Below are 20,829 nucleotides of genomic sequence, written 5' to 3'. Positions count from 1 at the left end.
CCTTGTTATCTCATTCAATATTTTCTTTTCCTTTTCAACAGGATTATATACTAGCTTTAAACCAACATATACTAACACTTTTAGAGTGTCTTTGCTCATAAAAGAAATGTGTTAGAAAATTTGCGAATATGTGCGAAAAAAAACAAGAATTACGTGGGTTGAATTTGAATTTTAAATTGTTATAATTTTTGGCCATTTAGGCGATAATACTTCATATGTTTTACACATGTAAAAAGGAATTCAGACGCTGGTAATCATGATTTTTCAATGTAATGCCTAATATTTAGCATAAAATTATGTATAAAGTAATTTGCAAATTATATCAAAACAACATCACATGATAAAAGTCAGGATAAACTAAAAACACTCCATGGCAATTATAAAGCTTCGTTGAAAAGTACAATAATTTCCGAGATCTTTGGCTTCAGACAACAAAAATTTACTTCTTTTATATTATAGGATTATTATGTCTATAAAACTGCTTATGTAATAAGGCCTTGTTTATAAAATTTAAATTTCGCCATAAAAGAAATTATTGCAACTTTATCGCATAAAAAAGGCAATACTAATAGACGTACTAGAAAAAAATATACTTTTAAGTCAAATAAATTTCTTTCAATACTATTGCATTTGACATTTTAGTCTTGTTTAAGCAAGCTACAAGCCGATTCCTCAATTTTAACATTAAAAACAAGCAACCCTTTGATTGCAATACTTTACTTAACCATTTTTTTATGTCACGAGCCTGGCTTAGCATTTTTGCAGCTTGCTTACAGCAAACGCAGTAAACACACAAATTCTAAGGGTTTTAAAATTTTGGTGTTTTACCGTAAAGTGCCTATTTATTATTCATTAAATAAATTGAAAAAAAGGTTGAGAGGTTAGTTAGTTTCAACTATGCCAAAACCCTGCAGAAGATCATAACCCTGCGGGGCTTCACAGAACCCAATATATCCTAACCTAAAGTAATAAACAAACAAACGAAATACTAAATTCTATTCTCTCCCTTATTTTAATTTATTTCAAAATAGCTGGATAGATAGAGGGCTCTGTGACCTGCAAGGCATTTTGAGGGAAATTATACCAAATATCTGCTACCTTTATTATTATTTGTTGTCTAACCCTGAATTTTACAAGGGTAACTAATATTAGTTGTTAAGAATAGATAGTTTTGGTTGAACAAGGATTATCAATGTTCCTTTATGATCCATTCTTTCAAATACAAAATAGTCCAATATAGTTAGATAGGTAGATAAACACACACAAACTAAATTTTAGTAGCGAAGCTACTTGGTAAGTGACTGGGTTCGTCTGTCCGTTTGTCTACCACGCTAATTTTCTCTTTTTTTCTCTCTATTTTTCCTTTTCTTATTCTTTTTATCTTCTTTTTCTTCAATCCTCTTTTTCACCTCTAACTAGCTTGATTCATTATTATACTTTCATTTTTTCTAAATATTCTTTTTAAAAAGCTTCTATATATTACATGATCGTCCTTGTCTTATTTTAAATAAAAAAAAAACTAAAAAATCATGCAGTTTTCCCAAAACTAAGAGCTATTTATATTCAGAAATGTTAACTATTTTATTAGTCAAAATTATCAGTTATTAAGTGATTTCATTGATTCTTAGCATTTCTTGATATATAGATCCAAATTTAAACAATATTGATAATTATTTTTCTTATTGTATAATCAACAAATAAACAAACTAAAAGACCGACAGACTTGTATAATATCTTCGCTATAATAAAAAAAAATTCCCATTCATTAAAGGCCTTTTCGCTAATGTATACTTTAATTTGCTTAATTAAAAACACAAGATACCATTGTTTTTTTTCACCCTCTAAATAAACAAAACAAAAAATGCCTCGCTTTTACGTTAATTAAGACTACTGCCGTTTTTTGCGGCAAAATGTGTCGCAATACTAAGAATAATGGTGTTCTTATAATTAGGAAAATTTACTATTTCTTTAGAAAAGTACAAACAGTACTTCTTAAAAAGGTTGTTAAATCAAAGGTTTTTGTAACAAACATAATTTGTGGAAAAATCATTTCAGTGCTAGGGGACTTTAAAATGTTCGATTTTTAAGTATAAGCTGTATTTTAGTCAAGGCATATCCCCACCTCTTGTTATTCAAACATTACAGTAAAGATTGACGTTCAACGGCGTTAACCTCATCTCAGCGTTTATTGTACATGTGTATATATTTCGCATATTTCGCGGGTTTATGTGCACACCTTCTGATGTAATGTGTGATTTTTAGAGGTCAGTTTTGTCATGAATCTTTCTTAAAATAAAATAACCAGGAACCTAAGAGATGTTAATACATGACGAAAATGTCTGTGTATTTTTTGCACATTTATGCATTTGCAAAGGATAGGACAATGTACTTTATTTTACTTTTTTATTTTTTATGTTAAGTAGTTAGGTTTTTTTGTTTATAGCACATAATTTCAATAACTTTTCAACTAATGGGGTTATCTATTTTAAATAAGCTTCACATAGGTCCTCTAAAGGTTATTTTAGCCGTAGTATTTTTAGATTCAAGTCATGGGATGGTTTTAAGTTATTTCTATAGCCCCATATGATAGACATTGTCACGAGTGTGATAATAAAGAATTTAATCCAGCTCCATGTAAATAAATTAATTAGTTATCCCTTCACTTGTGATTCTTTTGATTTTTGTCAGTAAAAGAGATAGGTTTTCTAAAATTCAAATATTTGAATAGGATCAAGAAATACGTAAGTGGATAATTAGAGATTATCAAAAAGCCCATTGCATTCATCCTTTTTTAAAGACTTTCTATGGACTCAGACATTCCCCTTATATTATATTATCTACTTTTGAAATGCAATTGATATACATATCTATAATAAAAGTATAATTACCAATAAACAATTTAGTTGCCTAATGTTTTGGCTAGAACTCGAACCAAGCACCAGCCTGACAACTAGCAGACGTGGTATTTGATTTTCACAAAAATTGTCCCCCTTGAATTTTTCGCATTATTCGGTCGTGATACTAGCTGACATGTTAATACTATTTAAAAATTCTATTAAATACTATGAAATTAAACATATACAAATCTTTCTATAAACAAATATTGATAAAAACATTATATTTAGTTTTTTTGTTCTTTTCTTTAAAACTTTCTAATAGAAGAAATTCTAACAGACAAAGATTTAAGTAAATAATTATTAAATCCTTACATTTATTTACTTTGGTGTTTTCCCTTGAAGTGCTTGTAGAGCACTTATTCCCCTTCCATTTCTTATTTTAGAAATTAATATATTAGGATGGGGGGTTAGTAGTTTTTCTTATGTCTAGAAACCCTATTTCAATATAGGGGTTGGGGGGGGGGGGGCAATTTAAAAAGGAACGTTCTAATAGAAAGTTCTTTTTTAAAACATGAATTCGTTTCTGTTTCAAAACAAAAAGCAGAGTCAAAAGGGACAATTTCTTTTCAAATTCACAAGAATAATAAAATACATTAGTAGCGCCGCAATAATATTAACTTATTGGCATTTTGTTCTTAAGGGAAAGGGATATTTTTAGAATATAAATTATTTTGCAACTCAAATTTTCTATTCAAAAACTTTTTAAATGTTCAATATTTTTTATATGATAGTTTTATTATGCTAACAAATCTTTCTTATTTTCGGCCTGCGGAAAAGTGGAAGGAAGATTAAGTAGAAGCATTGCTTATTATTTGCATGTTTACTTCATAATTGCTTTTGTCAACGATAATTTTTGCAGTTTACATTATTTAACAAGCGTAGCTGCTCTGTACATTAACCATTAGGTTCGTCCTTTCAATGGAATCAGGTGGAGACACAAAATGACGTAATCTTCTACATTTGGCCCAGAATAGCAAAGTTTTTTTCAGTATGGCTTCGAAGCCGATTTACATCAGCTGAATTAGAACCGGTTCTCAGCCATGTTGAAAATCATGTATTGCATCGTATTACAGACAATTTTCCACAAATACTAAAACAAAATCATATAATTAATACAAGTTTAGCCTTCGGCACCTAAGGACTAACAAACTGGTTTTAATCTTAAATTTGTCCTTTCAATATCCGCGGAAAGCTGTCTATAATACTGTGCGATAAATAATTATTCTGGATTCTCTACGTATGATATTTTTCTACACTTTTTATAATCTTATCCTTGTTTTTCTTGTCTAAAAGTAGGAAATTTAAACAATACAAATTTGTCTTATATTATAATTAGATTTTGTATAATTATGAATATTAAAAACTGTTTGTTTGTTTTTAGAAATAACACTAAAATTAGCATTTTTAATTAGTTTTACATATGTATAATTTCATATACTCCCTCCCTCCCTCCCCCGCCCCCCTCGGCCCCTCCACCCCCTGGTATGTTTCTAACAATATATTTTTAGCAAAGGTATTAGGGATTTTCAATAATTGCAATGATTCTTTGATTGGATAATGGAGACTTTAACTGAACATAAAACAACGTCGTTTTTTCATCCTAAAGATTTTCTTTTTTTTAGAGTTGTACATGTTCGCTTCATTTCTTCAAGATCCTTTTTGTAAATATTTTTTTCATAATATTTTTCTGTGTTTTATAACTTTTTAAGTATTACAAAATTTCGTTATGGTAATCAACTTTTTATTGTTTACAGAAATGATATGAGTCATTTTATAAACGAAAGTGTTTTTTTATTGCAAAAAAAAATAATGATTATAAAAGAAATAGAACAGGAAAAGCATACATTTATGAAGTTTGAAAGAAATTAACAAAAAAATTACCTCTTATCTTTTATTGTGTGTAAGTTTGTTTATATATATTCAACTGTTTAATTCATCCATTTACTTATAGCGTATCAACCAAATATAGGCTTAATATTATTTTTATCGTCTTTTAATTCACCTATTTATAAAAACTATAACCTTTATATTATTCCACTTACAGAAGAAGGGCGATGTAAGAGGGTTGTATCATCCCCCCCATGCAAATTTATGTGGGTTGATACATTTTTTTTTATTAGTCCATCCCCTAATACACACAAGGGGTGTCAAGTTAAACTCTCTTAAATTTTCGAAAGCGCTTCGCGCATCCCATTGCAAAACTCTGAAACGCCACTGGATACATGTGAACATGATCATCCTTGTTTATACAAATCTTTCTTTAAGTAGATTTCCTTTAAAATAGCATGTCTATTAGCAATTCTAAAGCTAGATACAATAAAAATATGATTGTAATAAAATAAGAAGGAAGGAGAAACATATTAAGAAATAAAGACAATTATGTCCATAAGTGGGGCAGCAATAACAAGTTAATAAGATCATAAACCAGAATTCATTGTAAAATAATTTTTGTCAGACAATGTCAGTAAATTACTCAAAATGTTAATGATGGCATTTTTTTCTCATTACATTGTTTCTAAAAAGCAAGAATATTTTAGCTCTTGCCTTTTCCATCAATTAAAAACTGGTTCTTTCAAACATCAGTATTTATGTTATTCTTATAACAAGAAAGTCATAATGCATTAGAAGCGAAAAACCAAGAAATTTTATTGATTTTGAAACTAAAATTGAAAATGGAGGGTTTACTTTCCCCCCACCCCCACTTTCTTCTCCCGATTACCCCTTGAGACCTCAAGATGTGTAGACGTCTGTTAAAAATAACCCATCCAATTTAAAAAGTTCATGTAAGGATAAATTTAAAATTGCAGATTCTCCAGATCCCTATTTATTATTTATTTGGAGAGAAACAGAAGAAATAGAAGACACAATGATTTTTAAGGTAAGAATTTTGTTTTCAGTATGGCTTTGAAACCGGTTAATAACCGCTGGATTAAACCGGTTTTCAAACATACTAAAAAACCATGTATCATATTGTTTTACAGACAATTTTCCGCTTATACTAAAATAAAAAAAAACTGAATATTTGTTTCCTCCTAGCTGACAAAACTTAAGTAAATCTTATAATTTTTACTTTTACTATACGCGGAAAGCTGTCAATAATACGATGCGTGAATAACTACTTTAAGTTGTCTAATTTTCAACATTGACTCTTAAACACCTCTTTTTGTTTTGACAGTCTTTCATAACCTAATAAATCAAAAGCATTAAACACAAATTAAAGAAAGTTAAAGAAATCGAATGTGCTAAAAGATGTAAGTTATATGTCAAAGGTGTTTCCTTTAAAACTTATAAAAATGAAAAGTATCAACAGCTAATTACTCTTTAGCCTGATTCTAAATGGCGGGGACCCTTCTGTCTGCTAGCAAATTGCTTTCTGCTCATTTGTAGCGACTTGGTTGTGCAAATATTTCCGATTCTATTGGCTGATAACAAATAACAATTGAAAGTCGGAACATGGTCACCACTCTGATTGTAGAGTTACATATAACTCGTGCCCCCTCTATTCCTCTTTTACTTTAATTAAATAACAAAAAGTAAAATTGGTGGTTTAATGACAATACCTTTATACTTATAATTAGTTTTTAATTACGGTTGCAATTACTTTAATGTGCTGAGTTACAAGATACATGCATGATGTTTAAAAGTAGTTTTTTTTTACATAGGGACAAATGTTTATAATACACTTTGGTATGCGTGCTAGTTTCATTGTTTTGGAGGATTTTTTAGTTTTAAGCAGGGAATTTTAAGGATAAGAAATGGAAGATAAATTAATCTACATCCCCATTGACGCTAAATCAAATTTCCGCAAATCATATGTTGAAAAGTTTAAACCCAACTAGTTTAGAACCAACAATCAAATTTCTACAAAAAGTACCAAAAGTTAAGAATCTTATTTGAATTTTTCACATATTTGTTTATTCAAATCTTCCTAAATGTCCTATTTGCTTAAAAATTTGGAAAATGTCTTTATTTGTTTAGATGCCAAAAAGTTAGGAAAGAAACTTTTATTCAGTAAATCTAAAAGTAACAGGATATCTATATGTCTGTACCGAAGGATCTCGCTGAACCTTAATGGTTCTCCTTTACAGTGTAGCTTTTTATAGGTCCTGGGAAGGTTTATAACTAATTTAGGGGAGGGTATCACCATCCTCCAAAGAGAAATCGCCCCCAGAAAAAAATAAACCCCCCTTAAGGCCCTCAAAGACCTCTAGAGTCGTAGCCGACCGTAAAATAGATAAGACAGAACAGACAATGATTTAAGCTAGAATTCAATTAAAAATTTTGTAAGTTCAGAAAAAAAGTATATTTTAAAAAAAATATTTGTTTTTATATTACATAAAACTTATCCATATTAAATGGATTGCTTAAAATTTTTATGGATGTTTGTTGACAATATTTGCAATTTTTTTACACCCTTAAATTTTGTTTAACTAGCAATAAAACTTTAAAATTCACTTTTGGACTTGTAATTTTATAGTATAAATTAGGTCAATATGTATTAAGATCTTAAACATGATGTACGAAAAGCATAAGTTTAGCTATAAACTTATGAATATATGTATAAAGTTATTATGAATTTAACCATCTATATTCAGCAGTTAAGTGATAATTAATAATGTTAAAAATTTGGATTATTTTATCCCATATCCTATATTTTTTTCAATTAATTTAACATTAAAATCAAAAATATCTTTAACCTTTTCTTTATTTGTTTCAATTTTCCAATTACCCCTGTTTAAATTCTTCCGTCGAGTATTTTTAATAAAATAGAGATATTAAAAATTCCTAATCCTTTAGCTCTACGACATGTATATTATATTTTATATGGGTAAAAATAACCCGAATTACACTATCTTTATGTTAAAATAAAGCCATGATCTGACCTGGGGCGCGTACCATTTTCCCAACAACTGCCAAGTTTTTTTATCTAAACAAAAAATTGTCAAATTTCGGAATTCATAAAAATCCTATTTATTTTCGGATATGTAACAATGGGTATAGGATATAAGTGAATAGGGGATAGGGTAAAGCGGTTGGAAGGGGGGTATCGTTATTTCAGCCAGCTCCTATGATCACTTTATCAGAATACATACAATTTTGGTGCAACATCCAAGTAATAACAAATCGATTTATATAACACAATGAGAAAATTTGATTTTGCAGATTTTTTTTCTCTACATCGGATAAACACCACGTAAAGCACATACATAGATCTTAATCTGTAAGTAAGGTCGTGTTTTCTTATATGCATAGGTATTGTCCCATAATCCTATAATTAGGTACATAAATTAACTTTATATTATCATACACTGTAAAAAAAAATATTTGATAATCTCCTGTTCAGTTTATCGAAAATTAAAGAATACCAGGTGGATAAAATGACAAAGGAAAAATTGTCGTCAATTTAGGTTGCTAAAATGGACATCACTTATTGGTCAATTCGTTCATCCAGTAAGAGGTTAGGGGATCGAGTAAAGGCGGTGAATCGTTATTTTAGCCAGCTACAAGTTTTACTTTATTATAAAAACATGATAATCTGGTGTAAGATCCAAGTAATGATAAATCCATAATTGTATTAGGATAGGAATAGTATTCTTAAGTCTTTCAATATGGAATTCAAGTTTAAAGTGTTTTACAAATTAATTAAAGAAAAGCTCATTATTTTACAGTTCATAATTAGTAAAAAATTATATTTTGGTATTAAATAAAAACTTTCACTATAAGAAAAGTCATAAGACAAGGTCAATAAGGTATGGCTTCGAAACCGATTGATATCAACTGGATTATGAACCGGTTCTTACCAATACTTTAAAATCGTGTGAAGCATCGTATTATAGATATTTTTCCACGAATATTAAAATATTCATAAAACATTAAAACCAGTTTTAAATCTGTTTGAAATCATATAACTTTTCATTTTAATATCCGCGGTAAGTTGTCTATAATTTTATTTTAAATTGGAACATTAGAAAGTGCCTTAATTATTTTAAACAAAAAATGAAATAAAACAATTGTGAATTTCCTTTGTAAAATATCCGTTTATGTTTTAAGATAATTAGAAAACAGCTTAAAGCATCTTTTTGCTATTTTTAGCGTGTTTTCTAAATATCAACAAAATTTTCACAAAAATAGCAAATTTGTTTTTCATTGTAATTTTTATTTTCAAATTCAATAAGTTAGGGATCATAATAGAAACACAATAACAATTATTTAGAGATATTTTTTATGTTAGCGCTTTTGATTGCACACCCTTTCCCTCTCCGTTTGAAGATTGATACACCTTTTTATAGGCAAAAACTTTGAAATGGTGAGCAATGTCTTTTTATTAACTCCATTCAGGGACTTAAGGACAGCCTCTCTGAAAACAAATTATTCATATAAAGTGCTTTCAAGCTAACTGCCTGTTTAGCAGTGTTAATCCACCCCCTCCCCTCCCCCCTATATCTAATAATTGAAAATAAGTGGAGGGGAGTAATATTTCTTTTTCCAACCAATTCAGTGGAGGGGGGGGGGGTGCTGCACATTTAGGGTTACCCAGTATCCAATATAACCTAACCTAACTTACTGACCAAAAGTAATAAACAACAAACAAAGAAAAAACTACTTCTTTCTTAATTTAATTTCTTTCTTTGTGTAAAAGTGTCAGAATTGAAGCAGTTACCAAGTTTGATTGTTTTTTTAGTGATTTAATAGCACAATTTTTTTTCTTGGTACACAAAGATACTTTTTGTTGCCCAATGCATATCCTTGACTCCCTGTCCCTTGACCATCAATACTCAACACAAAAATAATGACAAAAAGTTAACGGCTCATAACACTTTTCTGCCTCTAAGGCTAATGGGAGCTTTTAAAAAGGGGCAATTTTATTTCCATTGCAAATATGTAGTGCTGCTACTTTATTGTAAGGGTATGCCTGTAAGTCTTTAGGCTAGCATAAAACCACCCAAATGCATTTACGAATCTTCCCTGAAAATTACAACTCATACAGGCGAGCAATATTAAGATCTAAAGCTTAAAACACAAAATAAAACTTACTACTTTATATTATAGGATATATGAAAACTACTTTTTCTTTTAAAAAATGTAATTTCTTAACTGCTATTAGAGATAATTGCGGTTCGCTGGTGTAAATAATGATTAATAGACGCAAAAAGGTAATTTCTCCAACATTTTTCTGTCATTTAAATATTCACGAAATGTTAAATACTTGGCAAGCTTGGGTTAATAAATATATTATTATTTGGATGTTGCAACAGATTTTCATCCACTCTAATGAAGTAATACACGCAGCAGCTGGCTGATATAACAATATCCTCATTTAACGCATCTCCTTCCCATCTACTGGATGGACGAACTGACTAATAAATAAGTTCGGTATTAGCAACCTATATTGACGACAAATTTTCCCTATTCAATACATCCACGTATTCTTATATCCATTCTTTAGTTTTTGTATCAAAATATTATATCTTTAAAAATATAAACTTCTTAATAAGCAATCAATCAAGGGACATTTATTTTATTGATATCCAAGAAATGGTTGAATTTTCAGCATATCTAACTTTACTGTATAACATGTAACTGTCCTTTGTAACGCTGTACTCTGAATGTAAATAATTGTCCTTGTTATAACATATTTATATGAATTGCTACTATTAGTTTTTGCTTACTTTCTTTGGACAAAATCTTGTGTTAATATATTAACCATGATTTTTCTTTTTTTCCTTGGCTGTTTTATCTGATAACCAGGCGAAAATTGATCAACTTTTTGTGGTCTAGTTTTGGACTTAGAGAAATGATTATTCAAACTGCAACTGTTGTTTTATTGTTTGTAGCGCAGCTACTCTTTATATAGTGTGTTTGATGGCCATACGTCCATACCAAAGAAGTTCTTTTTTTACTTGGATCTTGCACCAGATTATCATGTTCTCTAATAAAGTGAAACTTGTAGTGGATTACCCATCCCCTGCACGAACTGAACAATAAATGTCAGGGGAAATAGCAACTTAAATTGACGACAATTTTTACCCTGTCATAGTTTTTTTTGGCTTAAACTTGATTTAGAATATTTAAATTTTTAAGGCCTGGGCTCAAAATGATTTATTATTATCATATTTGCATAGAATAAGGAGGAATAGAAATGAAAACCATATATATTTTTGGGAAAGAAGGTGTATCAACTTTTTTTTTAATAGCTAGCCGGTTCTTTTAGTAAGTAATAGATGTAAAATTTTTCATAGAATTCAGATATGCAATCGGTTTTTTTGTAGACCTCTTATTTTTTAAGTAATTTAAGTTTTTTAAAAAAATAATTAAGTCGGTTTTAAGGTACTAAAACGCAACAAAATAAAAGAAGAAAATGGCCAGTAAGAACAAAAATAGTAAGATCTTTAATTTGACACCTTACTTTTAAAATTCTGTTGAGTAATTATTGAAAAAATCTATTTTTTTAACCTCGGTTTAATAAAAACTTTAGACCTAAATATTTTCTCAAACAGACATAAAAAACATGGGTTCATATATACCTTTAGAATCAGAAAAATATTACGAATCCATTGTAAGCAAAATTGAAAAAAAGTAAAAAAATAAAAAAATGGCCAATTGTATTTTTTGTTCTGGCAACACTATCGTCTTCCCTTTTTTACCCCCTCTTTACCCCCTCTATACCCCCTTCCCATTTTTATACTCAATTAAAGAGTTAAGACGTTGCCTGTACAATATAATATGATATTTTCATATAATTCCTTTTATTGTAGTTTATATACTATATTGTAAACTTTTTTTTTCAATTTTGCTTACAATGGATTCGTAATATTTTTCTGATTCTAAAGGTATATATGAACCCAAATTTTTTTACTTGTGAAATGATAAAATTGAGTTCAAAGTTTTTATTCTCCTGGGTTTAAAAAAATCGATTTTTTCAATAATTACCTGACAGAATTGAAAAAGTAAGGTGTCAAATTAAAGATCTTACTATTTTTGTTCATAATGGCCATTTTCTTTCTTTTTTTTGTTGCATTTTAGTACCTTAAAATCGACTTAATTTTTTTTTTTAAACTTAAATTACTTAAAAAATAAGAGGTCTACAAAAAAAACGATTGCATATTTGAATTCTATGAAAAATTTTACATCTACTACTTACTAAAAGGACCGGCTAGCTATAAAAAAAAAAGTTGATACAACTTCTTTGAAGGAATCTTTGACTTGCGCAGTAAAGACAACAAGGCTAAAGTAAAAATCACAATGACTAGTTGGACAAAACTAGAATTATTTATTTTGTTTTAAATTCTAATATATACTGTTAAATGTTTGTTTTATTTTCATGCTTTTAAATTTCGTGATGTGTTTATATTTAGAAAATATTGAATCGAGTTTCTATGAGTGGAAGGTAATCAATGACCCTTAAAAAATAGTGTCTAACTAAGAGAGTTCCACGTCTGATACACACCATTTGAGGGTGAAAGCAGCAGATAATGCTTGGTCATTTTAGACAAAGATGAAATGTTACATGTAAATGTACATACTATTGTTTTGATTCTGATAAATATGATTGACCACATTTATAATTTTTAAGGGTCAGCTTCATGGGTCAAACCCTCCCCCCCCCCCCCCTACCTCAAGTTCATGTATGGATGTAGTTGCTAGTATGTATAATCAGCTGTTTGAAATCAAACATAGGAGCACAACCTATAATAAAGATATTAAGACCAATATTTTTGGTACATTTTTTAAAAATAATTTTCTTACTTAATTAAATTTTTTAAAGTCTTTGCACATAAAATTCCATTTTAATCCATTGTGACTAGGGAAGAGAAAGATGGATTCTTGGCTACATGGCTGTTAGTAGATTATTGCAAAAGGAATTTATTTTGAATATTTTTTCTGAATAATTACTGAAATCATGTTATTTACTAACAGCCTTATAGCCGTTTTGATCTTTCAAAAGTTCCAATTTTACTTCAGGCTAGCCAGGCAGAATCTTCTACCTGGATTCTATTCTATACTTTATTTTCTTTGCATATTTGTTACCTCATTTTTAGAGAAGACTCTCATTTATCATTTTAAAAAAAGACGTTTTATACATGTAGGGAGGGGACATCGGTTTGTTTATTACACCCGTCCCCAAAGTTTTGAAATAACGTTTTCTTATTCGTTGGCTGTATAACTTAGGGGACTTTTATTAAATTTGATAGGTTGGTTCAGTAAGTTGAATGTCCAAAGGTTTCAACCACTTATTGTAATCTACAGAAGATGAAATTTAATGTATCGTTATTGAAGTTATTGCCCTATCCCTTTAGATCCCTGGGTTTAAGTGTCTGTATGATTGTTTGTTTGTTTGTCTGTCTGTTCCCAGTCTGTCCGATTATGCAAAAGAAAGTAAATTAACAAGATTTTTAGGGTCTGCTAATAACCTTATCTGCTTTAAGTTTATCAACATATGATTTATGTTCTATTGTCAAGATTAGAAAACATAGAAGAAAGGGAAACCGTACTAAAAACAGACTGTACAATATTCTCGTTTTCATTCGAATCCGGTGGATAGGAACCGGTTCTCATCCATACGAAAAAACTATGTCTAGCATCGTATTATATCCAGTTTTCTGCGAATATAAAAATGTACAATCATAAGATTAAAACCAGTTTTTTAGCCCGTGCCTTCGGCATCTCGGGCTAAAAAACTGGTTTTAATCTTATAATTGTACATTTTATATCCGCGGAAAGCCGTTTATAATACGATGCGAGAAATAACTATTAACAGTCTAAAAATCAGCGGGTTATGAGCATAAAATGAATGAAAAAAAAACTCATTTATAACAGTAACCATCTTACATTTTTAAAAGCCATATCTGAATTTTTAACTTAACTTAAATAGTGAAACACAAAATTTGACCCCCACCCCTTTTTTTTCTTCATTTTTATGTTTTTAGTCTTTTTTGTAGTGAAATTGGGAAGCCAATGGCCGATAAATTAGTTTATATTCCCAATGAATATAAACAAAATTAACTTTTTATATAGATTACAATTGGTAGTTGAAACGGTTGTATACTCAAATAAATGAATCAACCAATCAAAAGTCAACAAATAAGAAAACGTTTATGAAAAAAACTTTTGGTACTAGAGTAATAAACAGCCCAATGTCCCCTCCCTCCTAGAGTGCTTATTTTTTTTTTTTAAATAGTATAACTTGTGACAAAAAAACTTTCTTTTCGCAGATTTTGAAACAATACTTTATGCAAAAGGCCAAAAAATTACACCCATTGATTCATAATTTTGAGAAATATCTGTCAAAAAAGTGCACATGAGAGTTTTGGGCATGAATGTACATATCAGTCAGTTTTAACTTGCGTAGCTATTCTACAATTCTGCTTGTTAGTTTACAGTTTTGGAAGGATGGGAATGCCATGGTAAATATAAGGCACAATCAATCCCCTTTCATAGTTTAGACTTATAGACAAAGGTGGTGCAATTAATGGATATGTTGTTTGCAGTGGCGTGCGGTGGGGGTCTAGGTGATTAGGGGTGTCAACACTTCCCTTAAAAATTAAATTGGGAAAGCATGTACTCGTCTCCCCCCCCCCCTAAAGGTGTCACACCCTCTGGTTAATCGCAGGGCACGCCACTAGTTGTCTGTAATGCTCCAAAAAGATTAATACTAAGCGTCCCTTATTTGATACAAGCTCCGCTATGTCTGAATATACCTATACTTGTTTTCTACCAAAAAAAAAAGGAAAAAGGAAAAAAATGCCTAACCCCCATTTTGTTGTCAAATTGAGATGTATGCCTGATCAAAACAAAGAGCCCCTTGTTCTCAATTGGCCAACCGCAGGGAGAAATCGATAGGCAAGCTTTAAAGATTTGTGCAAAAGGAATACATTTTTATGAATTTAGATTTTCTATACATTTTTCATAACAACAGACCTTTAAATTAGGTCTAAAGACAACTAACCTTGTGAGTGCATGTTAATGATTTCCGTATTTTTCAGGCAAAAACATTCCCTCTACTTTTAGTATCAATAACACACATCTGACATAGTAGTAGTAGGTACAACGCCTCTGCGTGTAAAGATTTAATTTTGTAAGAATTTACCTATCCACTTATCCCTGCGGGGAATAGGAAATATTCAAGTTAGAAACTTTAAAGAAATCTTACTGACAGACAGGCTGTATTCTTCAAAACCACCTAGAAGAATAAAATAACTGTTTGAATTTAAGCCAATATTTTATTAATAATAAAAATAGCAAGATATTAAATGTAATAATAATTATTCTTTACTTACAAAACTTTATTTAGATATAAAACAAAATCATAACATAACATTTACATAAAATCATTATAGCAAAAAGATAAGAAGGGGTTTTTTAGTGCGTTTGTAATAAATATGCAGTTTTGATGATTTCATGTACGGAAGTGAGGGTACACTTTTGAATAAATTGACGTGCACTGAATATTTATTTTAATATTTAGGTTATTATATATTTCCTAAGATGTAAAATATTTATTAAATGATTATAATACTTTTTAATACAGTTGCTCACTATCTAAAATACGTTAACAACGTTATACTTAAAGACATTAAAAATAATTTTGAATAGAGGGAAATTTATTGGCTTTTACACAGGTCATTTGAGTTTAGGACGCCAAGAGAAAAGCCAGCCAAGCTAAATCAAAGGGTTGGTTTTCTCAATATATCGTACAATTAGCACAAGTTGTACAAATTAGCTACGTCTAAGTGCGATCACCATTTAATGTTATTCTTACGTTGTCTATTTTTATGTCTGTCCGTCTATCCTTATGTTTGTTTGAATGATGGACATCCTAAGATTGATCATTCAAAGAAGATACCATTCATACGGCCTAGATCTTCATTTTCAAAAGCGGAGTTACTCAACAATTAGGGTATCTGAATGGTCTTACGTCCTTTCTGTAGAGAATACTAAAAATAAATTTTTGTTCAATATTTTTACCATAAAAATGTATAGCTCTGTGTGAAATAATATTTTTTCTCGTATTCATTCGAATCCGGTGGATAGGAACCGGTTCTCATCCATACGAAAAAACTATGTCTAGCATCGTATTATATCCGCGGAAAGCCGTTTATAATACGATGCGAGAAATAACTATTCTGTTGCTACTTAAGATGTACTGGTCTTTTGTTTGTTCATGGTTTATATCAATAAAATGTACAGCTCTATGTGAAATAGTATTTTCTTTGCTGCTGCTTAAGATATATGGATTATTTTTTGTGAATGTTCTCTTGTTCAAATTGCATCCAATTGACTTTGACCATAGGCTTGTTCATATGCTGCAAAAGAGATTTTGCCAATTAAATTTGCTTTATTTTCTCATTATCATATCCTTCTTTCTTTTTTCGTTCCCTGACCACCTTCTCTATAACTCACTTTGTCCATATATCCATCCATGACTTTTTGTGCTTTGCCAATTTAGGATGTTGTTATCCTTGTTTATTTCAATTTGTTGACTATTGTTATGTTTAACGAAATGTGGATGTAGAACATACGTGGATATTATGACAGGGGAAAAATTGTCGTCAAGTTAGGTTGCTAACATGGACAACACTTATTGGTCAGTTCGTGCATCAAGTTGGAAGTGAGGGGATAGGGTATAGAGGTTATTGTTATTTTAGCCAGCTTAATTTTTCACTTTATTAAAATAAACGCGAATCTCGTATAAGATCCACGTTATTTAATCAAGAAATAAAGTCAAATTATTTTTTTAAGCGTAGCTAATCTAAACATACAGACAATTTAAAGGCTTATAGAGTATTTTTGCTCAAAAAAAAAATTTAATTGCATTAGAAAAAAATAAATTCTATAAGCGTTTGCTTTGAGATATTTGTTACCATATAAATAAAGTAAAGATATACTCTCAAAGTTGCCAAAGATTGTGCGTTTGTAAGGCTTAATAAAAAATAGTCATGATTAAAGGAATATCGTCATAATATTTTACAAATCACATAACTGACTTTTTTATGTCGACTGCACTAAATTAAATGAACGTGGTCATCTCTGACACATAATAAACTACATACTTATTGCCATTGGTATATGATACTCATAAGATACCATTCAAGAAATATGAGGGTACTTTCAGATAAATACTATCTTATCTATAGCCTTGACCCTTAAGGTTGCTTAAAACTGCAGTCAAGAATATTTACCAAAAGTTTAAAAATAATTGAAAAGTCTTAATTTCAATGGGGTAGGGTGACATCAAAAATAAAGTAAACCTTATCTCGAAAAGAATGTTTGTGGAAAGCTTGATTTATCTTGAATTATTCCATCCCCGTATCCCTATTTCCTAACCTCTAAGTAAATATGATTTGATTGCATGCAAGTTATTTAATTTTCAAGACAATTTCATTATTTTCAACACACAGCGTATTTACTGAAATATGCGAGGGATCTAGAGGGATAAAACAATAGCCGTTATATTAATGTACATCACCAATGATAAAACACAAAGTTAACCCTTCTGTGGATTTTAATTATTGGTTGAAAGTTTTTAACATCCAACTTAATTAACCAACCAAGAAAATGCAGTAGAAGTCACATTATTTGTCAACCCAACAAATAAGAAAACGGTATTATAAAACTTTTGGTATTTGTGTAAAAATCAGCCCAATGACCCCTCCCTCTCTGAAAACCAAGCCTTAATAAATAATGTCCAAGCTTTTTTTTGGGGGGGGGGTGGGTTACAAAATCTTTGCCATCATCGTAAAGGAGAGACATGTTCATTGGTTAGCGGGATCCTACCCAACAAACACACACACACATCCACAAGACACCCTGTTACTTTTACATAAGGATTACATGGTACTAACTTATTCAAAAAGGGCAATGGGTTTTTTTTTATTTAACTATTAGTACATTTATCATATTATGAAAGTAAACTTGTAAAAATGTTGATTATTTTTATTATCTAAAGTTTGCATGATGATTGTCCATAAGTCACAGACTTTAAACTTTTACATACCATAAGATGCAACCCTCAGCCCCCCCCCCCCTTTAGAAACCCCCCATAAAAAAAATCAGACTTTCAGAAAACAGGATCTTAATTTTATCAGGCAATTTTGGAGATATTTATTGACATACAAAATACCAGGAGTCGGCAGCAGCTGAAACATTTCTGCAAAAAACTTTAATTTTAGTTTGATAAACTTCCTTGATGCTTTGGTTATTAAATTGATCATACCGGCAACTTAGTAAAATAATAGAGGGGCATGAGCTTTATGTAACTCTACCAACGGGGAGGGGATCCTATCCCGATTTTGTATTATGTCTGAGATATAAACACAGCCGAGTCCCTGCAACAACAAAAAAGCAAATTGCTAGCAGACTGAAAGAGCCACCTCGGGCCAGTTAATTGTATGGATTATATATCTATACTTATACATTCATTGGTAACCCCAAGAATGTAAATTTTTGTATGCTAAACTTGTGCCTGTTTACTACCAGCGGCTGCGTCCTTATCATGAAGGGGCTCTGTATACAAAAGGGGTAAGAACGGGAAATAAAAATAGCCTAAAACCATACCAAAACATAAATCTAAAATATAAATAGCTAAAAACCATTCTGGAAACTGTATGAAGCTTACATGGAAGGATGAACTCAATCAAGTCAGTAGTTATTGAGATCTTAAGCTACAGACAAAAAAACCTTATATTAAGATTATGAATCTAAATACTTCTCCAGTTGTTGAATTATTCAAATATGAAATCATTAAGCCGACAAATGACAGAAATAATTGATATATAAGTTTCGGTAAAAAAACGTCTTTTAAACATGGACAATGTTTCCCAAAGAAAAATGTGAAACATTTAGTTTAAAAATTTTACTTCGAAACCGCTTAATATCCGCAGGATAAGAACCTGTTCTGAGCCATTCTAAAAAATCATGTATCGCATCGTATTGGAGACAACTTTATACGAATAATAAAAAAGTGAAGCCAGTTTTGTTAGCCCAGGCATTTGGCCTCTTGTGGTCAACAAATCCTTTATTTTTTACATTTACTATCCGAGGAAAAATGTCTATAATACGATGTTATAAATAACTATTCTCGCCTTTTAACTTGCTGTTCAACCTCTATTGTATTGTGTCCCTCCTTTTAGTCAATCTTTTAGAATTTATTTAACAGTAAGTCCTTTTCTTCTATAAGAATATTTTTAAGAATATCATTCACTTTTTTAGTAAAAACAGTGTAATAATAAAAGAAATTATTGTATTATACAAAATAGAAAAAAAGAAAAACAGCTAAAACGTAATTTTCTTTAAGGAATTAAGTGTGAACATTAAAAACATTGTGTACAATAGCATGCTGGGAATGTAATCAATAAAGAATTTGGTGTATTTCGACTATTCAACGTTAGTTAATTACACGTTTTCTTTAAAGACTTATTATTAGTTTTATTTTGATAAAATTGCAGGAAAAAAAAGATGATTTATGGATGCACACCTGAATAAAGTCATTTTAAATGACAAAAAGTGATCTTAGCACGAATAATAAATTAACTTTTTTACTTCTTGTGAAATAAAATGTAATAATCACTTATATTGCAATTGGAGAACACCCCCCCCCCCCCCTCCGTGGTGCAATAGTTTCTGAAAGGGATAGGCCCCCATTTTAATTAAACTATGAAGTTCTAGAGTTATCCTTAGGATTTTAAGAAATACAACATTTCCTGGGGGTAATTCACTAGTGCCAAACTTGAAGAAAATGGGATTCTGCTGATAAAAACATAAAAATTAAGATAAATTATTTGATTTTAAATAATACTTATTAATGATATAAAAATGTGTTAAAGTGTTGTCTAAGATTGAATTTGAAAACTAGAAGAAAAAAACATTTTTTTTGTATGAAACACGAGATTTTATTAAATATTTAACTTATTTATATCTCCATTTGAAGGAAGCTAAACAAAGGTCCTGGGATGGTTTTAGGCTGTTTTATTCTCAAGATTACGTTATTGGTTAGTTTAATGCTATTTTTATTTCTCCTCGTAATACAAACACCCCAGATGCTAGAGCCGCAACCGCTAGTAGTGATAAAATGCAAAACCTAAAATAATTCAAAAGGTAAAATAAAATCTCAAATAAAATGCATAGCCTCAAATTATTTGGGCAATTTACTCCAAAACAAAAATAGCTGATTAACACAAATTTACGCAGTGACAAATGACGGACAGGCGGAAAGGTCATCTATAAGTGAAGACACGCAATTAATTAAAACTGACCTCATGGTTTTTTTTCTTTGGACACGAACCTGTAGAGTAGAAAACAAATCAATAATAACGGTTAATTTAGTCGTCTTAATTAATCTACAGGCTACATCCCCTAGAGGCCTCTAGGGTCATTTGAGGTGAGTTAAGGGGGGGAGGTTACCTTCATCTTTTGGATGGTCCTCTTTTCTGTTGGTGATTTCTCTTGGGAATATTGACTTATGAGGAGCTACACTGTAAAGGAGAACACTATCGGTTAGCGTTTTGCATGATCCTTTGGTACAGACAGACAAACACAGATCCTGTTATTTTATATAATGATATTTAATTAATTTTGCAGAAAACCTGTCCAAATTCTCGTAGCGCCCAACTGTGAAAATATAAATGACTTATCATTCTACCCATTACCGTCTTGCAACGTTAGACTGTCCCAAATTTCTGTCTGCAAAAATATGAATTTTTAAAAATATGTTGACAAAACATTAATATTTGCATATTGATATATGACATTCATGCTTAACCCAAAGTAAGGCAAAATAATTTACAACTTACAATTAAATTTTCAATTTCAACCATTTTAATATTTGTTATGAATATAATAGTTTCTTTTACAATTACAACAAATCTTTCTTTTTCTTCAATTTCGATTATTTTTCCTTTTCTAAATTTTGGTCCAGTCTATTCTAAATAGAGAC

General features: G+C 30.2%; 1 protein-coding gene across 2 annotated transcripts in view; it reads left to right on the top strand.

Annotated features, from left to right (window-relative positions):
- LOC145333396 (uncharacterized) overlaps positions 1-20,829 on the top strand; it is a 94,723-nt gene that overhangs the window by 1,142 nt on the left and 72,752 nt on the right. For both annotated transcript variants that reach the window (XM_080178514.1, XM_080178512.1), the window contains exon 2: positions 5,705-5,775. In XM_080178514.1, coding sequence (XP_080034640.1) covers positions 5,764-5,775 — 12 coding nt within the window. In that variant the 5' untranslated portion in view covers positions 5,705-5,763. The remainder of the gene's footprint in view (positions 1-5,704; positions 5,776-20,829) is intronic.

The sequence above is a fragment of the Acartia tonsa genome, chromosome 12, assembly GCF_053477335.1.
Source record: "Acartia tonsa isolate MP-2025a chromosome 12, ASM5347733v1, whole genome shotgun sequence".
NCBI lineage: Eukaryota > Metazoa > Arthropoda > Copepoda > Calanoida > Acartiidae > Acartia > Acartia tonsa.
The sequence above is the reverse complement of the archived record's forward strand: the minus strand, read 5'-3'. Positions and strand labels throughout refer to the sequence as shown.